We start from the raw sequence: 21,103 nt of genomic DNA, 5'->3' as shown, positions 1-21,103 counted from the left end.
TAATATATTATTTTTTTACAGGTTTCAGTGATGAAGACTACGAGAAGCCCTTCTTCAGGAACCACTCCCATGTTGGGGAGAAGGAGCCATTTCTTCTCTCACCTGTGGGGAAATCACCTGTTGTACAGGTGAGAGTGAGGTGGAGATAAAATACACCACTTGTACTACTAGGTTGACTTATTCCTAGACAAAGTCTTGACTGAAAAGAAATTTTTGCTTAAAGTAAAAAAGAAAAATTTTAATGCTTGCTTGAAGTAAAAAAGATTATGTAAGATATGATGTATGTTTAAAATTGAGGATTATGTTTGTTTTTTTGCTCTAGATGCAATTGAATGTAAAATGTATCTTGGTTAAGGTGTATGCAGTATGCATCTTTGGTATTAGTCTCTTCAAAGACTGCTTTTCTGAGACAAACTATTAAATACATGTGGACCCCTTGTATTCTTTTGCCTGACATGAATTGATTTTTCTTACAAGTTATTATAATGTCTATGTTGATAAAGGTTTTCAATTTAGTAACACAAAAACTTTCTGCCTAAAATCTTGCTCATAAGGAAATTGTCAAATGCTAGGCTCTCTCCCCAAAGTGGTGGATGTCAGTTTGTAATTATGATACCTCATATAGCAAGGTTCAGATCAGACCCAGTCATTCTAATCCTAATGGTGTCTGATAGACATCGAAACATCGGAAGTAAGTACAACTCCGGTTGTGTTTCGAAGAACCTTACTATATGAGTAATTAACCAACCTGATGAAACTATTTGTGGATGATATGATACCTTCTGCACAGATTCCTGCCACCATCAACCGCTACCTGCGTGACTACCAGAGGGAGGGAGTGCAGTTCCTGTATCGGCAGTTCGAGAGAGGGATGGGAGCGATCCTGGGGGATGACATGGGGCTGGGAAAAACTGTGCAGGTTTGGAAAACTTGGACTGTTGGAAACATTGAGACTTCCTTCAGTGTTAGAGTGTATACTGTAAATGCAGAAACTTTCGCAGTGGTTTAATGTTCGTCTTTTTCATGATGGCCGCATCACCGCGAACATTTTTCCATGGCAATATGAGACTACAGTGCATGGTGTTACCTTGAAAAGTCCTTTGTCCCGCTACCGCAAAATTAAATCCCCGCGAACTTAAATGCATTTACAGTATATATTTTATATATAAATAGGACTGTGATCTGATTCCTTGAATCTAACCAACAAAAAAATACATGTACTTTTCTGCTTATAATTAGTGCTTAGCATTTACAGATGTATGGAAAAGGGTATGAAAGCTTTTATTGTAAACATTTATCATAAAAAATATTATCAACTTTCTCAGGTCATCTCCTTCCTGTCTGCTGTTCTGGGGAGAACTGGGACGAGGGAAGACATCATCAACTTCAAGAAGGTATTTGGCAGATGCATTTACAATGACGTTATGTAGATGCTTTGTTTCATCTTAAGATATTGGAAGCTTCAGAAGCTTAAATAAATATAGTTGTACATGGGAATAGTTTGGACATTGTTACTTCCCACCCCTCCAGAAGAAACAGTTGCCTCCTACCTGTTTGCTGTACAAAATTTGTACTTGTTCTTAGCACTGTCTATATACACCTGTACTTATCACAGTTGTTGTTCCAACTCAGAAAAAGCAGTCCCCTCCTGACCATGATCAGCAGATATTCCTGATTGCCAGCCCTGCCTCTGTTCTGTACACAACTCATAATTGTTCTAAGCACTATATTTATCTGACAGTTGTAACATTCAATTTGTTGTTCCACTTCAGAAAAAGTAGTGCCCCACCTGACCATAATAGTCAGTCCTGTCCCACACTCTGTCTATGTACACTAAGTCTTGTACTTATCACAGCTCTGTCATTGTTCTACCTCTGTACTGTACAGCACTCATACCTCTTCTAAATGCTTGACGTTCATGTCCATGTATTTATCATAGTTCTGACATTGTTGTTCCACCTCAGAAGAAGCAGATACCACCTGACAAAGATCAGCATGTATTCCTGATCGTCAGCCCTGCCTCTGTGCTTTACAACTGGCTAGACGAGCTGGAAACGTGGGGACATTTTAGAGTCGGGTAAAAAACTTTGTGTTAATGCTTCCGGGATTGAGTATGAATTACTTCTGCTTCAGGCTGCTAAGTTGTGTTTTTACCAGACAAGAGAAGTAACACAGAGAAGTAACAGTAGAACAGTAGTACTGGTAAATGATATCATGAAGCTCAGCTAAAAATTTGGGTTCTAATTGAGTTCTAATTATCTCCATGAAAAATGGAGATATAGTTTTGGGTTTGTCTGTGTGTGTGTGTGTGTGTTTGTCTGTCTGTCTGTCTGTGGGTCTGTCTGTGTGTCTGGATTTTTGTAGTGAGCATATCTCAAGAACCTCTTGATGGATTACAATGATATTTTTCTTCAAAGTGTTGGTCTTTTAAAATTTTGTCTTCATTCATTACATAAAGTGAACTAATCTATTGTAGGGCTTGGTCAGTATGCATGTCCTTGACCATAAACATTATGTAAATATATGGGAACAGAAGTATTATCCAGAATATTTCTAGTTTTGATGCCCTGAGCTGATAATGTTTTGGACATCTTTAAAAGCAAGTTGTGTATTTCCTGCTTGTTCAGTAAGTACCACGGAGATCCCAGCCTGCGAGACGAGGTCCTGACCAGAGCTGAGCAGGGTCGCCTGGACGTCGTCATCACCACTTATGAAACCCTCAGGAGGAACCTGGTAAGACCTTTGTGTTCTTAAAGGAAGAAGCAACACAATCAAAGATATTTGTAGAGCTGAAAGTCAAAATTCAAACCCACAGGCTCTATGATGTCATCATTTGAATCCCACCCGAAAAAAAAGAAATTCAATGTGCATGTATTCCAAATTTCTCCAAAGAGCTGTTCACAAACTATAATGTAGTGACCAGGTGATGGCCATGTCAGAAAAGACAAGCCTATGTCCTGCCTGCCTTCCTAAATGTCTTGGCTGGGGACTGGCCCCTTGCTCCTCTCAATGTGTTTCCATCATATTGCACAGTCCTGTACCCTAGCTTCAGCTGCCTTGAGACTCAGTCCAGTGTCTTTTACTATTTGTTCTTTGTATAACACACACTTTTATAGAAGTTAAAATTTTTTGTTTTTGCAGTTTTGATTCTAATACGGAAACAGCTTGTAAATGTCTTAATTACACTGATTCCATATTGCATTTTGCATTTACTACTGTGTTACTAGAATGAGATGAACTCCGTGCGGTTTGAGTGGTCGGCTGTGATTGTGGACGAGTGTCACAAGATTAAGGAGAAGAAGGCAAAGATCACCGAGGCGATGGGGCGGCTGAGGGTCCGTCGTCGGGTGGGGCTCACTGGGACGATACTGCAGAACAACCTGATGGAGATGTGGTGTGTGCTCAACTGGTGAGGAATCTGTACACACTTACATACATGCACGCACCCACTCACGCATGTGCACACACACATACACATGGTCGCACACACATACACACACACATAATTTTATGAAAACTGCACACATGTACAAACACACGTGTGCACACACTCAAGTACAAACACATACACACACACACAAATACACATGGCACACATACATGTACACACGTATACACACACACACACACACACACGTGAACACACACACACAGACCAATAAATTCTGCAGACCAAATCTGATGTGGACCAATCCATTTCCTGAGCCTGATTTCTACAAACCCACTGTTCCTGAAGCATCTTGTTCACCAACATGCGCATGCCTGTGAGGCGGTTCATTCATTTTGCTACATCTGTCTTAAGTCTCTCTGTCTCTCATCAGGGCCAACCCTGGTTGCCTAGGTGATGACAAGGACTTCAGGGTCAAGTTTGTGAAGCCGATTGAGGAGGGACAGAAGATGAACTCCACAAAAAGACAGCTGGCTGAAGCTCGGAGAAGTAAGGGGCACCATTATTCTTTTTGATTAAGTTGTTTTTGTGCTTTTGTTGTGGTCGTTTTCTTTTTGTAACAAGATGGATACCTGAATTGCTTTTGCTACAAACCCATCGGATCCATGAATTGAGTATGTTTGGTTTCAATATCAAAATGCATTGTGTTCTTTTGTTCAAGTTTTCACTTACTACGATAATACATGCACACATTATGATTGAGCAAAAGCATTCTAAGCAACATGTAACTATCATCAAGATGTTTTTCCAAAGGCTGTTTTTTTTCTAACACAGAAGCCAAGGTGCTGAGCAACCTGAGGAAGAAATGGTTCATCCGAAGAACAAAGAAGATCATCGCTGATCAGCTTCCCACTAAAGGTGATCATTTGAATATGGCATTATGATACATACATTATTATTATATGTATATTTTTTTTATAATTTTATTTACTGTAGGGGAGAAGTAGCCAAAGAAAAAGGCTATAATGGAAAGCTAAATCAAATTTGCGCTAGTAGACTCTGGAACAGCAACTGTCATATAATTAATTGTAGAGTTTACAAAGTCACAAAAACACTTACAGGCAACAACACAGCAGTGTAGCAATTCAGTCTGGTCCATCAACTGGTAAAGCTTAAAAGCTCAGTAGTTGGAAACTTTTTTGCACTCAACAACACAAATCATAAGCAGATTGAACATCTATGGTACTATCTTTTTTTTAAAATCTTGTCTGAAAGGAGATTCCTGATTCATTGCCCACATGCAATATCATCCCAGGTTTAATATGATTCATTGTCCGATGCCATCACAAAATATTACTTTACATTGTCAGACTTACATGTAATATTTATGCAAAGCTTTAATTTAATACATCTTTAGAAAAGAACACTTTTCCTTAAGGCGTGTCAGTTTATCAAGTGTTATACATGTATAGCACACACAATGAGTTATGAACTTCAAGACAAGTCCTTTTCTAGATTAAACGTTTATATCAGATACACATTCTCCACATCTAGCTTGATTTCTTCAATAGCAAATTTAAAGCAGTTTTTTTAATGCTGAATACGTTGATTGAAACTGGAATTTGATACATTCAGTCAAGTATCTATGAATTTTTGATATAATTATGTTATCATGTTTTATCAAACTAAATCTTGATTCATCAATATCTATATGTTACATGTGTAAGTGAAAGATTGCAAAACTTGTTAAAATCAACCAGATTGTTCCTAAACTATATCCAGTTGTAAAGTGTAGATGAAAGAAGCTGACCTGGTCATTCAACACTTTTTAGTCAATATTTTAGTAATTCTAAAAAATCTTTCTAAAATCCTCTTCAGTCAGATTGTTAGGAAATAACCTGTACCTCTATACCTACGAATGGTGATGATAATTCATGTAGCTAATTCCAGTCCTTTGTACATTGTAAGTAAGACTCCGAGCATCAATTAATTTTTGCAGTCATTTTAAATTGATTAGTAATTATTCCTATCCTAAAGATATCCTTGATAATATTGGTCACTATTACGGGTTCCTGGACCTAGGATATTCAGTTTAAACTGTTACATGTATCTGTACTTCTTGATACAGTTGTCTTGGTAATCAGCTACAAACACATGTCCATCCTCTGTCACAGCCACCCCATGGGGTTTGTTCAGTTTGTCCCCATCACAGGTAATGGTTGATACCCAGGTGCCGTCTGTGCAGAACACCTGAAGCTTCACACTATGTACAACACCATCAGTTACACCCCCAATGTTTGCCAGAACTATGTTCCCCCTGCTGTCAGCTGACACCCCACTTGGGCCCCACATGCCCTGTGGCTGTCTGCCAAACTGACCAAACTTGTGTTTAAAGTTCAGATTCTTGTCAAACACCTGAACACAGTGATCACGTTTATCTGCCACAATGATGTTGTCTTCTTTATCCACACAGACAAAATATGGGCCATTAAACTGCCCCTCCCCCTGCCCCTGCCCTCCCACCTGTTTCACCAGTGCCCCATCTGCCTCAAACAGGAAGATGCTGTGTGTTTCTGGATCAGCTACAACAACCCTCCCATCCCTCTGTACTGCCAGGCCATAGAGCTGTGTGCAATATTCACCCAGTGGAAATGTGTGCAGCAGTTTTCCTGATGGGGAAAATTTCTTCACTTCTTTCCCAGATGTCATTACTATGGTGCCATCAGCCTGAACTGCAATTCCTATAGGGCCAGGATTTACTGGAAATGAATGACAAAACTTCCCACTCAGATCAAACACCTGAACACGCTGGTTCCAAGCATCAGCCACATACAGTCTGTCCCCCCTGACTGCTACACCTACAGGCCCGTCGAACTGCCCCTGCTGGCTGCCCTCCTGTCCAAACCTCAGTACAGGGTTGTTACTGCCCACATCTACAGTGAGAGAACCAAGATCTTTCTTACCCCCCATACAGACCCCCAGTGTGTGTTTCCCTGACTCCTGAGGTCTCCACTCTGAACACCAGACCCTTCTAACTCTGCTGGTTTGTCCCTTCCCTGCAGCTAGTGGGGGGCTACTGTGTGCTGTAGTCTGTATCAGGGTGGTTTTACCCTGTGGTGAGGTCACCTCTATCTGTGGTGTAACATCCCCACCTGTAAGATCTGCAGTGTTGGTTGTGACTGTGACAGAGCAGGGCAGACGCTCTACTGCTGGCTCCTCTACCTCAATACTGAACCCTGCAAACACTGACAAGGAACCCCCAGAAACCTGGGACAGACTACAGGGTTCAAAGGTCACTCTTGTACGACCTTCCAAAGTTCTATTACCTGTTTGCTCTGAGGCCAGCTGCTTGAGCCTTTCTTGCATTTGTCGCCTTAAGAACAAAATTTCTGTCTTGTTGTCACGATCTAAGATATTTTGACAGAATGTAAGACCTTCAGTGGTCTTATCCAACTCTCTGTTTGTTTCTTGTTTTACACAAATCAGTTCATCTTTCCTGTTCTTCTTAACCCTGTCCACCTTGGTGATCATCTCCTGCTCTTCTTGCTGGAGTTTGGAGATTAGGTTTCTGTAATGCTGTTGGATATTTTTCTTTTCCTGGTCACAATTCTCTGCTGTGGCTGTAAGTTCCCTGTCAAGGTTCTCCACTGTCTGTTGTATCTGAGAGATGACTGCCTCAGTTTTGTTCATTTGACTTTTTATTGAAGCCTTGTACCTTAGAGCTACTTTCTCCAGTTCCTTTGGATCATGATTTGTACCAGCTCGATGATCATCCACAGTACAGTATATGCACACCAAACACTCACAAGGTTCACAGTAGAAAGTCATGCGCTGGTCCTTGTGTTTTGGGCAGTGGATCTGTCGGGCATACCGTGATCTTGCGGTGGGATTCTCAAGGTCATACAAGGTGATGATGCTGTGATGTTGGAGTTCTTCTGTGTTCCTGTGTGCAGTGACACAGTTGTTACACAACATTTTTACGCAGTCCCCACACACAGCCGCTGCTTGGATGTGAGACTCACACATCTGGCACAGAACACGAGAAGTCTTGCTTTGTCTCAGCTTCCTGAAGTCCAGCAGTTTGTTGATGTAGAAGTTACTCTTAAGTTTGTTCACACCTCCTGAAAATGCTGGGCTTGGAAGAGCCACATCAGAGCGGCACTCAGGGCACTTGAACCTCATCCCTCCACTACTGTTAGCAAATTCTTCCAAACACTTTCGACAAAAGGTGTGAAAACAGGGCAGGAGTTTTGGATCCTCATACAAGCTCAGACAAACTGAGCAAGTCAGGAACTCGTCATCAAAGTCATCAGCACTGGTACTTGCTGCCGCCATGATTTCACAAGTGTTTTACACTCTGGAGCAACAGAAGAATTAGCAGGAATTTGTCCCTAAAACAGTTTGTCCCCAAAACAGCTGCAAGTGCGCCCAAAGTTCTCACCCAGCGTTCTGTTGCCAATGAACTTTGGCCCTGACAAATAATTGTTCTTGTTGGTGATTGGGTCTTATTTTATCTCGCAAACATTCAGCCCCCTGAGCGTTTGATAGACAAATACTAAAAACAGTCCAATTAGATAAACAATGTCATATGACTAAAGCTTGTACAAGTTTATTGTTGACCAAAGGGAGCTTACTAAGTCATGTATCTGGTAGTATTAGCAGTTCAGTCTCTTTAATAACCTTGGAATTATCAAATGTTTGTCAGGAATACAAGGAGTAACATTTTAACAAAATGAAGACAAAAGTCTCAGAGTATAAGTAAAAAAAGCATTACTTTTTTTTGTGTGCAACTGTGTATACTTCACAGTGAAAGCCCAGTTAAAGCAACTCAGAACACCCCATATCTCATATCAAAGGCACTTAACATAACTTTCCTCGCTTCACACAGTGAAAATGACTACCTAGCTTCGGTTACGGACGTTCTTCGGAAAGGATGTTAAGTGGAAGTCCCTTAGTGTTCTGTAAGCTGTCTGGTTTCCAGCAGACCTGTTACCAGTCAGTGCTGGAGAGTGATGATGTTCAGGTTGTGTTGTTGTAATGATGAAATGTTTGTTCCCCCCCCACTCTGACAAGTAGGCAGTGTTCTAATGCAATGATGAGCAGGTTGTGTTCTGTAAGCTTTCCGGGTTCCAGCAGACCTGTTACCAGTCAGTGCTGGAGAGTGATGATGTTCAGGTTGTGTTGTTGTAATGATGAAATGTTTGTTCCCCCCCCACTCTGACAAGTAGGCAGTGTTCTAATGCAATGATGAGCAGGTTGTGTTCTGTAAGCTTTCTGGGTTCCAGCAGACCTGTTACCAGTCGGTGCTGGAGAGTGATGATGTTCATGTTGTGTTGTTGTATTGATGATAATGATGTTGTTTTATTTTGATCACAGATGAGCAGGTAGTGTTCTGTAAGTTTGTCCAGTTTCCAGCAGACATGTTACCATTCCATTGCTGGGAGACCGGAGGGATGTGCATGTAACAGTACTGTTGTGTAGTTGTTATGATGAGATGTTTATTTTGATCACAGATGGTTAGTGAAGATGTGCATGTTGTGTTGTAATGATGAAATGTTTGCTTATTGCCCTCCCTTCCCATAGATGAGCAGGAAGTGTTCTGAATAATGATGTAATGTTTGCTGTTTCCTCACATATGAGCAGGTAGTGTTCTGTAAGCTGTCCAGTTTCCAGCAGACCTGTTACCAGTCAGTGCTCGACAGTTAGGATGTTCATGTTGTGTTGTTTAAAAAAATTTAATGATGAAATGTTTGTTTATCCCCCCCCCCCACCCCATAGACGGCAGGCAGTGTTCTGATGAAATGATGAAATGTTTGACTAATTGTTTTTTCCTCCCAGACGAGCAGGTAGTGTTCTGTAAGCTGTCCAGTTTCCAGCAGACGTGTTACCAGTCAGTGCTGGAGAGTGAGGATGTGCAGCTGGTTCTACATCAGAACGACCCGTGTGACTGTAACAGTGGGCTCAAGCAAAGGGACTGCTGCTACGAGGTAATGGATTGTTTATTTGTTTGTATTGCATACCAAGTTAACTATCTCATGGGAAAACACACCAGGTTTGTACTGAAGAAAACAAGCTGCATAATTGGACTGATTAATGTTACAGTACTTCAATGAAGGTTAGACTTCCAGGTGATAACATACCCAAGGTAACGGTTACTCATGCAGCTGGATAGATTTGGGAAACTTATATAATTAGAAAATTACGTTGGAATATTACCTGGACGAGTAGACGTCTATCGAAATTCTAAACCTTCATCCCAAAATCTATTAAGTTGCTTGAGTAACTGCTATCTTGCAAATGCTATTAGATACCTGGATGTCTAACCTTCATTGGTGGACAGAAACTTTTTTCAAAATCTACCCAGTTGCTTGAGTAACTGTTATGTTGCATATATAGTGTATGGCCTGTATTCTTTAGTGTGCTGACTTTGTTTTCCTCTGAAACAAAAATAGAGCAGAAAATGACACATTGTAAGGCAAGCTAAATTGAATTTGTTGTTGCCTTTATTAAACAGCTGAAAGGATTGAATAAAGCATTTTTGTTTCTGCTCTTCCACAGACCAACACAGATGGCAAGTCATGAACAGTTGAAAGGATTGAAATTGTCTACCATTTAGATGATGAATCATTTTTGTTTCTGCTATTCCACAGACCAATGCAGAAGGAGAGTCAGTGAAGGAACTAATGTTCAGCTACCTGAGTGTGCTGCTGAAGGTGTCCAACCACGTGGCGCTCCTCCTACCGGAGATGCAGGGCAGTAAGAAGGCCCTGAAGAGAACCCAGAGAGTCTGCGATGTCGTCTTCAAGAAACATCCACACTTCGTCAAGCTGGCCCGGGAGGCGGCGTTTAGGACGCTGTCTGACCCAAAGTACTGTGGCAAGATGCAGGTGTGTGACTGAGTGTATATGTAGCAATCCAGGCAATAAGGCTCTAATTATATTTGCTCACTCAGAGTGGTAAAATGAAGGTGTGACTGCATTATCATGTTAACATATTCATTTACATTTCATATATATTCATGGGTTAAAGTTAGGCAATAGGTTGTCCCCATAGTGGCTCCTTTTCGAGTCTGTTTGCAAATAGTCTACATTTTGCCAAGCTTGCCAGGGAGGCAGCTTTTAGGACCCTGCCTGACCCAAAGTACTGTGGCAGGTACTTAATAAAAAAGTAGTGTTATCCTTATTGTATCTACACTTTGTCAAACTGCAGGTGTTAAAAGTTTGAATGAATTTCAGAGGTCAGACAGAAACAGCAAATCTGCTGAAAAGAGGCTTAATTGAGGAATCTAATTTGTTTTTCTTGTTATAATTTTGTAAATGATACACTGACAAAGCAGTGGTATCTTTGCAGGTCCTTCAGCAACTGTTGGATGTTTTCAACAAACAGAGAAGGAAAGTCCTGGTCTTCTCTTTCTACACAAAGGTATGTCCCAGGTCACAAAGTATAAAAGGCTATAGCTACACAGTACATTCACAGCAATTGCCTGAGGCCACATTAGTCACTGCTGCAGTTTTACCTTCACTTAAAAGAGATGACTAAAAACAAGTATGTTTGAAAGGTTTTCAGATGATATAATCTGTAACATGATTATTGGAAAATAACAAAAGTAGCCCTGTACATAAAATGTTTTAAATTAATATATCAAATAAATCATTCTGAATCTACACTAGTTTGAGCTGCAAGTCACTGAAATGTGAATAGGGCAAATTGTGACAGCTACCATGATAGCAATTTGAAGGTTGAGAGAAATATCTGTGCCATACAAAAATAGTTATTTTATCATTCATGTTAATATTCTCCATTCCCAGCTGTTGGACATTATAGAGCAGTACCTGATGAGTACAGGTGAGGTGTACTCTCGGCTGGACGGCACCACCAGAACATCAGACAGGCTCCGCATCGTCAAGGACTTCAACACCAACCCCAACATACTGCTCTGTCTGGTCTCCACCACGTGAGTTTCAATTTCTGATATTCTAGTTAAAGGTATCACATTGCACAACCCTTTGAAACTGGCTGCATATTTTGTAGTGAATGTCGCTCTAGACCTGTTTTGCCCTCCCCATCACTTTGTGGTGAATTCTAGATCAACAGTTTAGGGTTCAAATCCCGGCCCTCTCAACTCCAACACTCGTGCTGACAGTAGAGGTTTCAGAATGCTGTTTTTCTTATAGATGTAACGTATGAAAATAAATTATTTTGATATTCAACAACTGTGAACCTTTCAGCAAATACTCGATACAAAACTTATTTTTATATAGATACAAACAAATGGCTAATCTTTAAAAACTTACAATGGACTTCTCTGTACAGGGCTGGTGGTCTGGGGTTGAACTTCACTGGTGCCAGTGTGGTCATCCTCTTCGAGCCCACCTGGAACCCAGCCAATGACCAGCAGGCACAGGACAGGGCGTACCGGATTGGTCAGCGGCAGGACGTCCGCGTGTACCGACTGGTAACCATGGGAACCATCGAGGAGAACATGTACCTGCGCCAGGTGTACAAGCAGCAGCTGTCAGAGATTGCAGTTTCTGATAAAACTGCCAGGAGGTGCTTCTGCACATCATCTGTAGTTACAGGAAACTTTGCATTCTGCCTGGCATTGGGATAATGTACAAAATGATGTAAATCATAGCAAACATTCAAGGTTTTCCACTTCAAGAATGAGTTTTGAAAGGATTTTATCCATGTTATTTGGCTTTAAAGTATCATCATCATCCCAGGCAAACACACGTATAACAGTTACAATGTAACCCGTAACCTTGGAGTGGCCTTGAGGTCTTGTTACATAGTGACCAGTGATTAAAACAAATCTATATTCCTGCAACATAGATATCTCTGGGAGTACCGTAAAAGGATATAAAACTTTTGTGTAGTACCTCTTTTCCCTAAGTCAAAAACATCATGATTGAGACCAGCTCAACTGCTCACTAAGAGTGAGGAATAACTGACCCAACAGGGGAAGCAGGGATTACAAAGACTATGAAAGCTTCATGGATTTAGAAAAGGTTACAATCCACAATATGTACAGTGTAGTCTTCTTTAGAATTTCCTTAAAAGTTTTTAATAATTGAAAAATCATTCTCTTCTTTGATTCTTCCAGATATTTCACAGGCGTGGCTGGTAGGAAGGATGAGCAGGGGGAGATATTTGGCATCAGTAACATGTTCGCTCTGCGTATGGAGACATCCTGCCTCACACGCGACCTCATCAGCAGGGTCGACCAGATCGAGGGGGGACTCAAGGTGACTGTCCTAAAAAGTTACTGAGCTACCCACCCTACGAAATACATTATTGTTTCAGTAGGAAATGTGCCAGAAGGTCAGAAAATTTAGTGTCCTCGAACGAAGATTGTAACAACAGCTATTCCAACGTCCAAATCTGGTAATCAAAATTAATGTTCAACAGCGGTGCACTCGTCACACTCAAAGTGCGTTCGAATTATACTATATATGGAAGCTTGTCTGACATCCTGCCTGACCCTCGACCTCATCAGTTAGGTTGACCAGATAGATGAGAACTCAAGGTGGCCATTTTGAAAAAGAACTCTATTTTTTTTCTAAGTGAGATACAGTTATGCATTACTTTATGTCTATCACACAAGTTATGCTAAAGAAATGACTTACATGTACACAACAATGATATTCAAGTTGCTTTCTCCACTTTCTTAGGTCACCAAATTTGTTAAACCTAAGGAGACGAAGAGAACAGAGGAGGAGAGCATCTGGGAAGAGGAGGAGGAGGAAGAGAGGAAGGAAAACGAAGAGCAGGATGAACAAGAAGATGAGAGGATGGAGGAAGATGAAGAGGAGAGGAGGGAAACTGATGATGGTATGTGGTAATATGATTGCTTTGTCCTAGATCATCCAAACTAAACCATATGGAATTTTTTTTCACTTGTGTCCTTCATCTTAGTATCCCCTTAACCTCATTGTTGTGGTCCATTTTCTCAACTTCTGGTGCATTTTATATATCGAAACATGTGTTTTCTCAGATGAGTATGACATAAATAAAATACAACACGGTGTATTCCGCATCACCCTCGGTTCCAGTCCTCCCGTGGGTCCAATCACCCTCTGGCCTTTGGCCATCAGGTGATCCTTCCCGCAGTGGGGCTTGTACCTCGTGTGATACGGAATACACCGTGTTGTATTCTATATAATGTTGTCTCTGTTGTATGTAACCTGCTGATCTCTCATGTTTTAGAATATTACCACCTTTACAAATGTTGTTACACAGAAGACCAAGCAGACAAGAGCCACAGGAAGAGACATCGGGCTGATCGAGACTCAAGCAGGGAGGACGCACAGGACAGGGATCCCTTCAGTATGCACACCCTTGCCAGTCAGGTAACTGTTTGTTTGTTTGTTTGTTTGTTTGTTTTGTAGCACATATTAAGTGTCTCATGCTGTATTATGTGAATGACATGCCCGTTCTGTACTTTGATCAGTACAAGCTGTGTATTTCTGTCTCCTTTTTTTTCTGTATTTCATGATTGTAAAGAAAGGGGCAACAATTTATGACTAAATAGATCAGGCTATGTTGTTTGTAGCAACTTCTAATTGTGCTATTTCTAATTATGTGTTAGGACTGAAAATGTTTTTTAATTGGCTAAAATTATGCAGGTATTGTTGCCAACTATACATGTAGTAAGTATTGAGTGTGTGGCATTGATCCTACATTACAGCTACTGCCTGAGGATGATGTTGACATGGCAACAGTTGACATGGCAACAGAACAGAAGACCACGCCCCACAGCCTCTCCACATCCCCAGCAAGCACAGACAACGATGCGGACACTAGAAATACAACATCAGCATCGAAAAGGAGAAGCAAAGTAGGAGCTATCCACAGCAGGAGAAAAGAAGCAGAGAAGAAAACTCAATTTTCAAGAAGAAGAAGTGGTACTTCTAGGAAGTCATTCGGAGAAGACATCTCTGAGTTCTCGTCTTCTGAGTCAGATTCTGGGCCATCACAAGTGAAGAGAAGAACAGGGAAGTTAGAGGTGAAAGTTGTGAAGGGGAAGAAGCCAACTCCAAGAAGGTCAGTGTCTTCAAGAAGGACGGTACAGAGAAGAAAAGGAAAGATGACAAGGACAGTATCAGATGTCTTTAGTGAGTACTCTTGGCTTTGATTACAATGTTTTGTTTCTGAAGCTTCTTCTTAGGACACATGTTTCTTTGTACATGTAAATCACAGTTCGTATTTTGATCTGACAATTGATATAAAAATGATTATGAAATCTGAAGAAAACTTGAATGTGGACATTTTATGAAAATTACATGACATTATGTGTACAATATTGATTATTTTATTTGGTCAGACATCTTTTTGTTTTGGAAAGATGTATATGTAGGAACACTTATTGCTGCATTTATTTTACCAGGAGACTGTGGCATAGCGTACCCACACAGGAGCAATAGAGTCGTTGGGGGCAGCAAGGCCAAAGCCCACATAACCTTTTCTTAATCAGCTTAATGTGTGTGTTACACAAACTGTATTCTACATTTACTGTGTGTGAATTCTTACTCAAGCATGATCATATTTTCTCCAGGGGAATGTGGTGTGGCGTACACACACAGAAGCGATAGAGTTGTTGGGGGCAGCAAGGCGGAAGCACACAAAACCTATTCTAAATCTGTTTCAGCTTAACGTGTGTCTTACTTTGGTGTTGGTTTATCAATGCTACATCTTGCAGTGAGTGTGCTTAGTCATCTTGCTTTTTGTTTTTACCAGGGGAATGTGGTGTGGCGTACACACACAGAAGTGATGGAGTCGTCGGTGGCAGCAAGGCGGAAGCTTACCTAATCTATTCTAAATCAGCTTAATGTGTGTGTTACACAGCGATGGACAATACATGTTTGTACATGTATCATTGCTGCATATCCAACACTTACTGTGTGTGAAGTCTTACTCTTGCTGTATTTCGTTGTAACCAGGAGAGTGTAGTGTAGTGTACACACACAGAAGTGATGGAGTCATTGGGGGTAGCAAGGCGGAAGTGCACATGTCCTTTTCTAAATCAGCTTTTTGTGTGTGTTAAACAACAGTTGCATTGGCCCATGTATATCGATTCTATATCCTGCAGTACTGTTACTGTGTGTGAATTTTTACTCTTGATTATCATATTTTCTCCAGAAGAATGTGGTGTGGCGTACACACACAGAAGCGATAGAGTCGTTGGGGGCAGCAAGGCGAAAGCACACAAAACCTATTCTAAATCTGTTTCAGCTTAACGTGTGTCTTACTTTGGCGTTGGTATATCAATGCTGCATCTTGCAGTGAGTGTGCTTAGTCATCTTGCTTTTTGTTTTTACCAGGGGAATGTGGTGTAGCGTACACACACAGAAGCGATAGAGTCGTCGGTGGCAGCAAGGCAGAGGCGCACATGAGCCACCGCGCCATGGAGGATGTCTACGAGCTGCACCAGTTCTCTCAGCAGCCGGCAAACTTCGCTGCAGAGTTCCAGGATGTAAGCATATCATATTGATATTAATAACTTTATTGTGCATTAATTGTACAAGGACTGGTACAAAGCATGGCATCTACTGAATACAGTTTTATGAGGCTAATCTACTTAATACAAGGGTACATAGTATGGGATGAAAATGGTCTTTTACAATCATTGGAGGGATTTCTAGCGGCTAGACATTCTTTAATATATTTTCCTATGTATACGATACAGTGGTTGTCACGTGTCATAATGTATTTAAATTTTCTACATCCCTTGAGCACATCTGTACAGTGAATAAACTAAGACATACTGGTCGGTCTGTCAATATAACAGATGGTGTAAACGTGTATGAACAAGTTCAATCGTTTACATATTTGGGGGTCACACTTGATCCATCTCTCCTGTGGACTTCACACGCTGGGAAGGTGATGAAGAAAATCCTTGGTGGTCTCGGTGCCATGTGGCGGGCCAAAGGTTTTGTCTCTACGGAAATTCTACAGACCATGTGCCAAACTCTGTTGTTGTCTCACCTTGACTACTGCGCCACCGCGTGGCTACCAAGTCTCATTCAGTGCAATAAAGGACAAACCGCAAAACTTGACAGACTGTTGAACAGAGCGGCAAGACTGATTACTGGATACAGACTTCAAGATCATGTCCCAGTTCACACCTTGCTAACTGCTGCAGGGCTGGAGTCTGTGCGTGAACGGTTGGAAACGGTCTCTCTTACTACAGTTTTCAAGTCAGTCCGGGGAAGAGCACCATCATATATGTCCACATTATTCCGATGGATGTCACCCCCGACCCTAAGGGTCAACACACGTGCAGCGTCTACACGGTTACGGGACTATGACCCCCACTTGCTTCAGTTGCCACATGTCAGAGTGACGTCATTTCGCGGGAGTCTGCAGTACTACGGTGTGCAGCTGTGGAACAAGCTTTCTCATGAAACACGAAGCATGATGAAGTTCAGGACATTTAGGCGCCAATTACACCTAATGGCTTAGTAATGCTATTTTTACAGTATGTTGTTATTCATTGTTATTGTGTTGTTTTTATGTATGCGCATGTGCCCAGGATTGCCTGAAAAACAGGTCAACGCTGACCTGAGATGTATTCCTGGTAAAATAAATAAACTGAAACTGAAAACTGAAACTGAAACTAAAGAGACCCTTTTTGTACAACCCTTACTTTAGTTCCACTGATGTGACCGCATCTGTAAGCTGCAACACCAATAGCTGCAGTACAATGTGAACCATTCAGAATAACCCTTAGGGAGGTGATAGATTGTCACTAAAACATAACTTGTGTGGTGCAGGTATTTTACTGAAGAAATATTGTGAGCCATGTAGTTAGCTGTATTGTCTGCTTCTAAAGCACACTGCTGATTGACTGTGACAAGCCACATCTTTCACAATTTAATATATTGTCCTACTCTTTTCATTTAGTCGAGTGAAGAGAGTGATGACCTAGGGCCTTCAGCATCACCACATGCCTTGAAGAAGAAACAGAGAAAAGCAGAACTTGATAATTCAACAACTAGAACTCGACCGTCTAGACCGCCCCCTGCACAGCATGTGTGTAAGATCAACAACAAGACAGTGATTGTAGGAGGAACCCCTCCAGCGACAAGAAGGTAATGCCATATACCTTCATCTTATGGATTCTATCTTGTTGAGAAACATATACTTACAGCAAGAAGCAAACCAAGATGTTAGTCCTGAGACTAATTTAGAAATGATGCTGGATGTCAAAATCAACATGAAACCAGAGTGTGAGGAGAAGGTCTGTTTACGAGTGTACCCCCTGTATTGTTTCTTTCAGTCTGTTTTTTTTTTCAACTTTATTTTCAATTGCATCGTATTTAAAAAGAAGTAAATTAAGCATGACCTTAAGCAGGTATTCCTGATGACATTTCTGTTTCGTTCTTAAGGCTTGTATAGATATTTTAAAATGGATAGGGACAAAAGATTATATGTAATGAAATAATCTTGATATTGCTGCTCTTACCAACAGAGACCACTTTGCTGCTCTGGCTAAGTCCATGGGATGTTCACAGGAAGAACTTGCAGACAAAGTGCTGCAAGCTTCCACCAAGAGTCGGTTGGAGATGCTGCATACTTTCTACAGAGACAGGGACTCGGCTCTCGGAGAAGTCTTTCAGAGATTGAGACATCAAGAAGACATAGCAGAAGAAAAGAGATAGCACAGGATATAAATAGAACTGTTCCTTTTAACATTTACATTTTATATCTATGAATGTGGTACTTGATTCAAGTCTTGATGTCTTTTGCGGGTCAAAAGATAGACATGCTAGACCCATCTTAGCCCCAACTTTAACACTAATATAGACATGCTTGCGGGAGGGGTGGGGGTGGGGTCCAGTACCTATTTTAACCTAACGTTGCCTAACCTAAGTACCTGACCTACAGGTGGTCATGCTAGAACCATACCAGGTGCAGTGGTAAAGCTACAACCATTCTAGGTACATACTATTAGGTACAGCTACAACCATACCAGGTGCACAGTTACAGCTACAGTAACCATTGCCTTCTTCATCCATTTACACACTTTTTTTTGGGGGGGGGGGGGGCAGAGGTTACTGCTTCAACCAGAAGGACAAGCAATCACTCGTGTGTTGTTGTGTGTGTGTTTGTGTTTTGGGGAGGCGGCTTGTACGCTACAACCATGTAGTATTTTTTTCCTTGGTGCTTGGGACTTCTTTGTTGTCCTTGGTGCTGAATTATTTGCTCCTGTCCTTGGTGCTGAATGCAGGAATGTGGCTTTCCAATGGACAGATCTATGTATTTATTTATTTATTTGTTTGTTTGGCTGTTCAGCACGCACAACCAAGGCTGCCCAAGTAGCCTGTGGCTATTACAAAGGGTGTTGTCATGCACAATTAAACACACCTGCTGACAGAAACAAGGACAATACAGATGGAATTTTACAAGGACAGGTTAATTATCAACAGAGCAGCTACATGCTGACGAAATATTTGCATTTTTCTGTTTGTATTTTACTTTTCTACGTTTTGACCAAGAGGCCACGAGATTGGTACATGATACGGCGTCTGCGACAGACAATGGACCAGTCCTGGTATTTTTCAGCTTTGTTTTATTTAGATTCCCCAATAGTGAACATCTACATTACAGCATTTCGTTAAGTCCTCACAACAATTATATTCATCAACCTTAACTTGAAATAAGACACAATTATACAATGCAATAAGATTAACTTGAAATAAAATACTATGATATGCTTAAAATGATATATCATAATTGTAAATATATTCTCATTATACACAATGCAATGTGTTGTAGTATTAGCAATACAATAAACTAGAGAAAAATCTGAAATAAGTAGTAGTTATGTACCGTTCTACTTCTGTGACCTATCAATCAAAGTCAGTATTTCATTCCTCACTATAGGTACTGGAATCCTTTCGGTGGCTTACAGTATAGGTACTGGAATCCTTTCGGTGGCTTACAGTACAGTAAAATTTTTCAACGAAGTCCTATAATTATTATACATGATTATTGTCATGCACAATTAAACACACCATTAACTGGTGCGAATGGATAATAACATTTACAAAGGTTCATAAGGTTTCCTTGGCTTTTTTTTTTAGATTCAAATCAAACGTTCTGCAGGCAAATGGTTTACGCATCCAGAATCTGGTTATCTAGTAGAAAGTTAGCATTAGAATACTAACGTTTGGGGGAGTCTGTTTACAATTTGATCAAAAGACCAGACAACTGTTACAGAGGAAATTACAATCAAAAGAGTGTGACTTTCTTTCTGCAGTTCCAATTAGTGTCGCCATTCTATCGTTCATCCAAGTCTTCAAAAACTGTGCTCAGCCTCTTCATCACGTTAACCTTAAACTCATCATAACCAGGCCCGGATATGGATGACGAGTTGTCATTATCATTCTTTCTTGCCTTCTTCTTTGGCTTCAGTTTTTGCAGTTGATATTTGAAAAACCCTTTCAGGTCGTAGTCAGTTTTCTCTAACTGTTCATCGTCCTTTGCGCTATGATAAGACTCGTCAATGATGGCCACAAAGAAACCAATCAGACAGATGTTAAAGACGAAAACAAACAGAAACAGAATGAAAGTTCCCAGATTGCCAGTAGTAGAAGATATTTCGTCATAGTTGATGTCACCAGCTATGATGGTCACCATCGCCTCGAATGTCCGAGCAAAGGAACTGTAGGAGAGCATGCGCAGACCAAACGTCAGATGGAGCAGAATGGCGAAGGCGAAGAAGTAGAGGAAGAACATGGCGGAAAAGCCTGAGAGCGGCCCGACGCTGCGCTTGAGGGTGTGGATGAGGAGAGACGCGCGATGGTTGAAGCGCAGCAGGTGCGTCATCTTGAGAGTGACGCTGCACAGCAGGGTGGCGATGACGTAAGTGTAGACCTGGTCCCAGACGGCCGCGCGTCTGTAGTTCACGAATCGTCCAAAGAGACCAGAGTTCTCACCATTTTTCATTTTACTGGCTACGTCTTCCAGAACGGCCTCAGAGTAGAAGAAGGTGGCGACTCCCGCCAGGGCCTGCAGGATGATGATCAGTTCCACCCAGTTCCAGAAGTCCATGATGTACAGAGCTCCACTGTTGTAGGCCTTCCGTCCTGTAAGACACAAACCCAATAGAAACAGTCAGTCAGTCATATTCATACGGTGTATTACAGCACCGTTGGGGTTATACCGCCCCTTACGGGGTGGCATACCCTTTCTTCTAGCTGAATACGAGACGGGGTTGCGCCAGGTCTCCCGTCCGGGTGAATGATGTAAATCACCGTGAAACTGATACGGTATGGAGGTTCGCCAGGCCTCCATCCGGGGGATTTACCCTGGACGGAACAGAAATAAACTCTCATTTACAGCTCTCGATATCTTAAAAAAGCATGGCTGAAGAAATACCAACCTTCTTTGATCGCGAAGACCGCAGTGAAAACGGCGAGCGCAGAAATGTAGAGGAGCGCCATCCAGACCTCCCAGCCGCCGTGGAAGCGGTAGAGGTGGACCGTGTGGACCTCCCAGCGGGGGAAGCCGGCCCCGATAGCCGTGAACTCCACCAGCAGGGTCACGATGGAGAACAGGTTGGAGTCGGGCGAGTACAGGGTGACGTCGGTGAAGACAGCTCGGGTTGCTGAGCAAACCAACAAAATCATGTCAGTCAGAGATGGTAGGTTTGGTAGGTATGTTTTGGTACTTCAATACATGTATGTCATACATACAGGTACGGCGATGTAC

The 21,103-nt window shown here is 41.5% G+C and overlaps 2 protein-coding genes across 2 annotated transcripts in view; one reads left to right on the top strand and one right to left on the bottom strand.

Annotated features, from left to right (window-relative positions):
- The first annotated feature begins 28 nt into the window (after positions 1-28).
- On the top strand, positions 29-18,170 carry LOC118431616 (DNA excision repair protein ERCC-6-like 2). The gene is made up of 20 exons (XM_035842857.1): positions 29-128; positions 791-919; positions 1,326-1,394; positions 1,968-2,077; positions 2,628-2,733; positions 3,228-3,409; positions 3,822-3,937; positions 4,223-4,306; positions 9,227-9,375; positions 10,039-10,275; positions 10,739-10,810; positions 11,197-11,342; positions 11,702-11,938; positions 12,492-12,633; positions 13,060-13,219; positions 13,628-13,737; positions 14,076-14,502; positions 15,709-15,860; positions 17,291-17,478; positions 17,859-18,170. The coding sequence occupies exons 2-20, from the start codon at positions 872-874 to the stop codon at positions 18,046-18,048; spliced, it is 2,925 nt and encodes a 974-aa protein (XP_035698750.1). The 5' UTR covers positions 29-128; positions 791-871; the 3' UTR covers positions 18,049-18,170.
- Positions 18,171-19,669: 1,499 nt separating this feature from the next.
- Positions 19,670-21,103, bottom strand: part of LOC118431615 (polycystic kidney disease 2-like 2 protein) — a 40,373-nt gene continuing 38,939 nt past the window's right edge. Inside the window, exons 3-4 of the mRNA XM_035842856.1 lie at positions 20,775-20,999; positions 19,670-20,478 (exon numbers count right to left, since the gene is read on the bottom strand). Of these exons, the coding sequence (XP_035698749.1) occupies positions 19,670-20,478; positions 20,775-20,835 (870 nt within the window). The 5' untranslated portion in view covers positions 20,836-20,999. The remainder of the gene's footprint in view (positions 20,479-20,774; positions 21,000-21,103) is intronic.

This window comes from Branchiostoma floridae, chromosome 15 (genome assembly GCF_000003815.2).
Source record: "Branchiostoma floridae strain S238N-H82 chromosome 15, Bfl_VNyyK, whole genome shotgun sequence".
NCBI lineage: Eukaryota > Metazoa > Chordata > Leptocardii > Amphioxiformes > Branchiostomatidae > Branchiostoma > Branchiostoma floridae.
The sequence above is the reverse complement of the archived record's forward strand: the minus strand, read 5'-3'. Positions and strand labels throughout refer to the sequence as shown.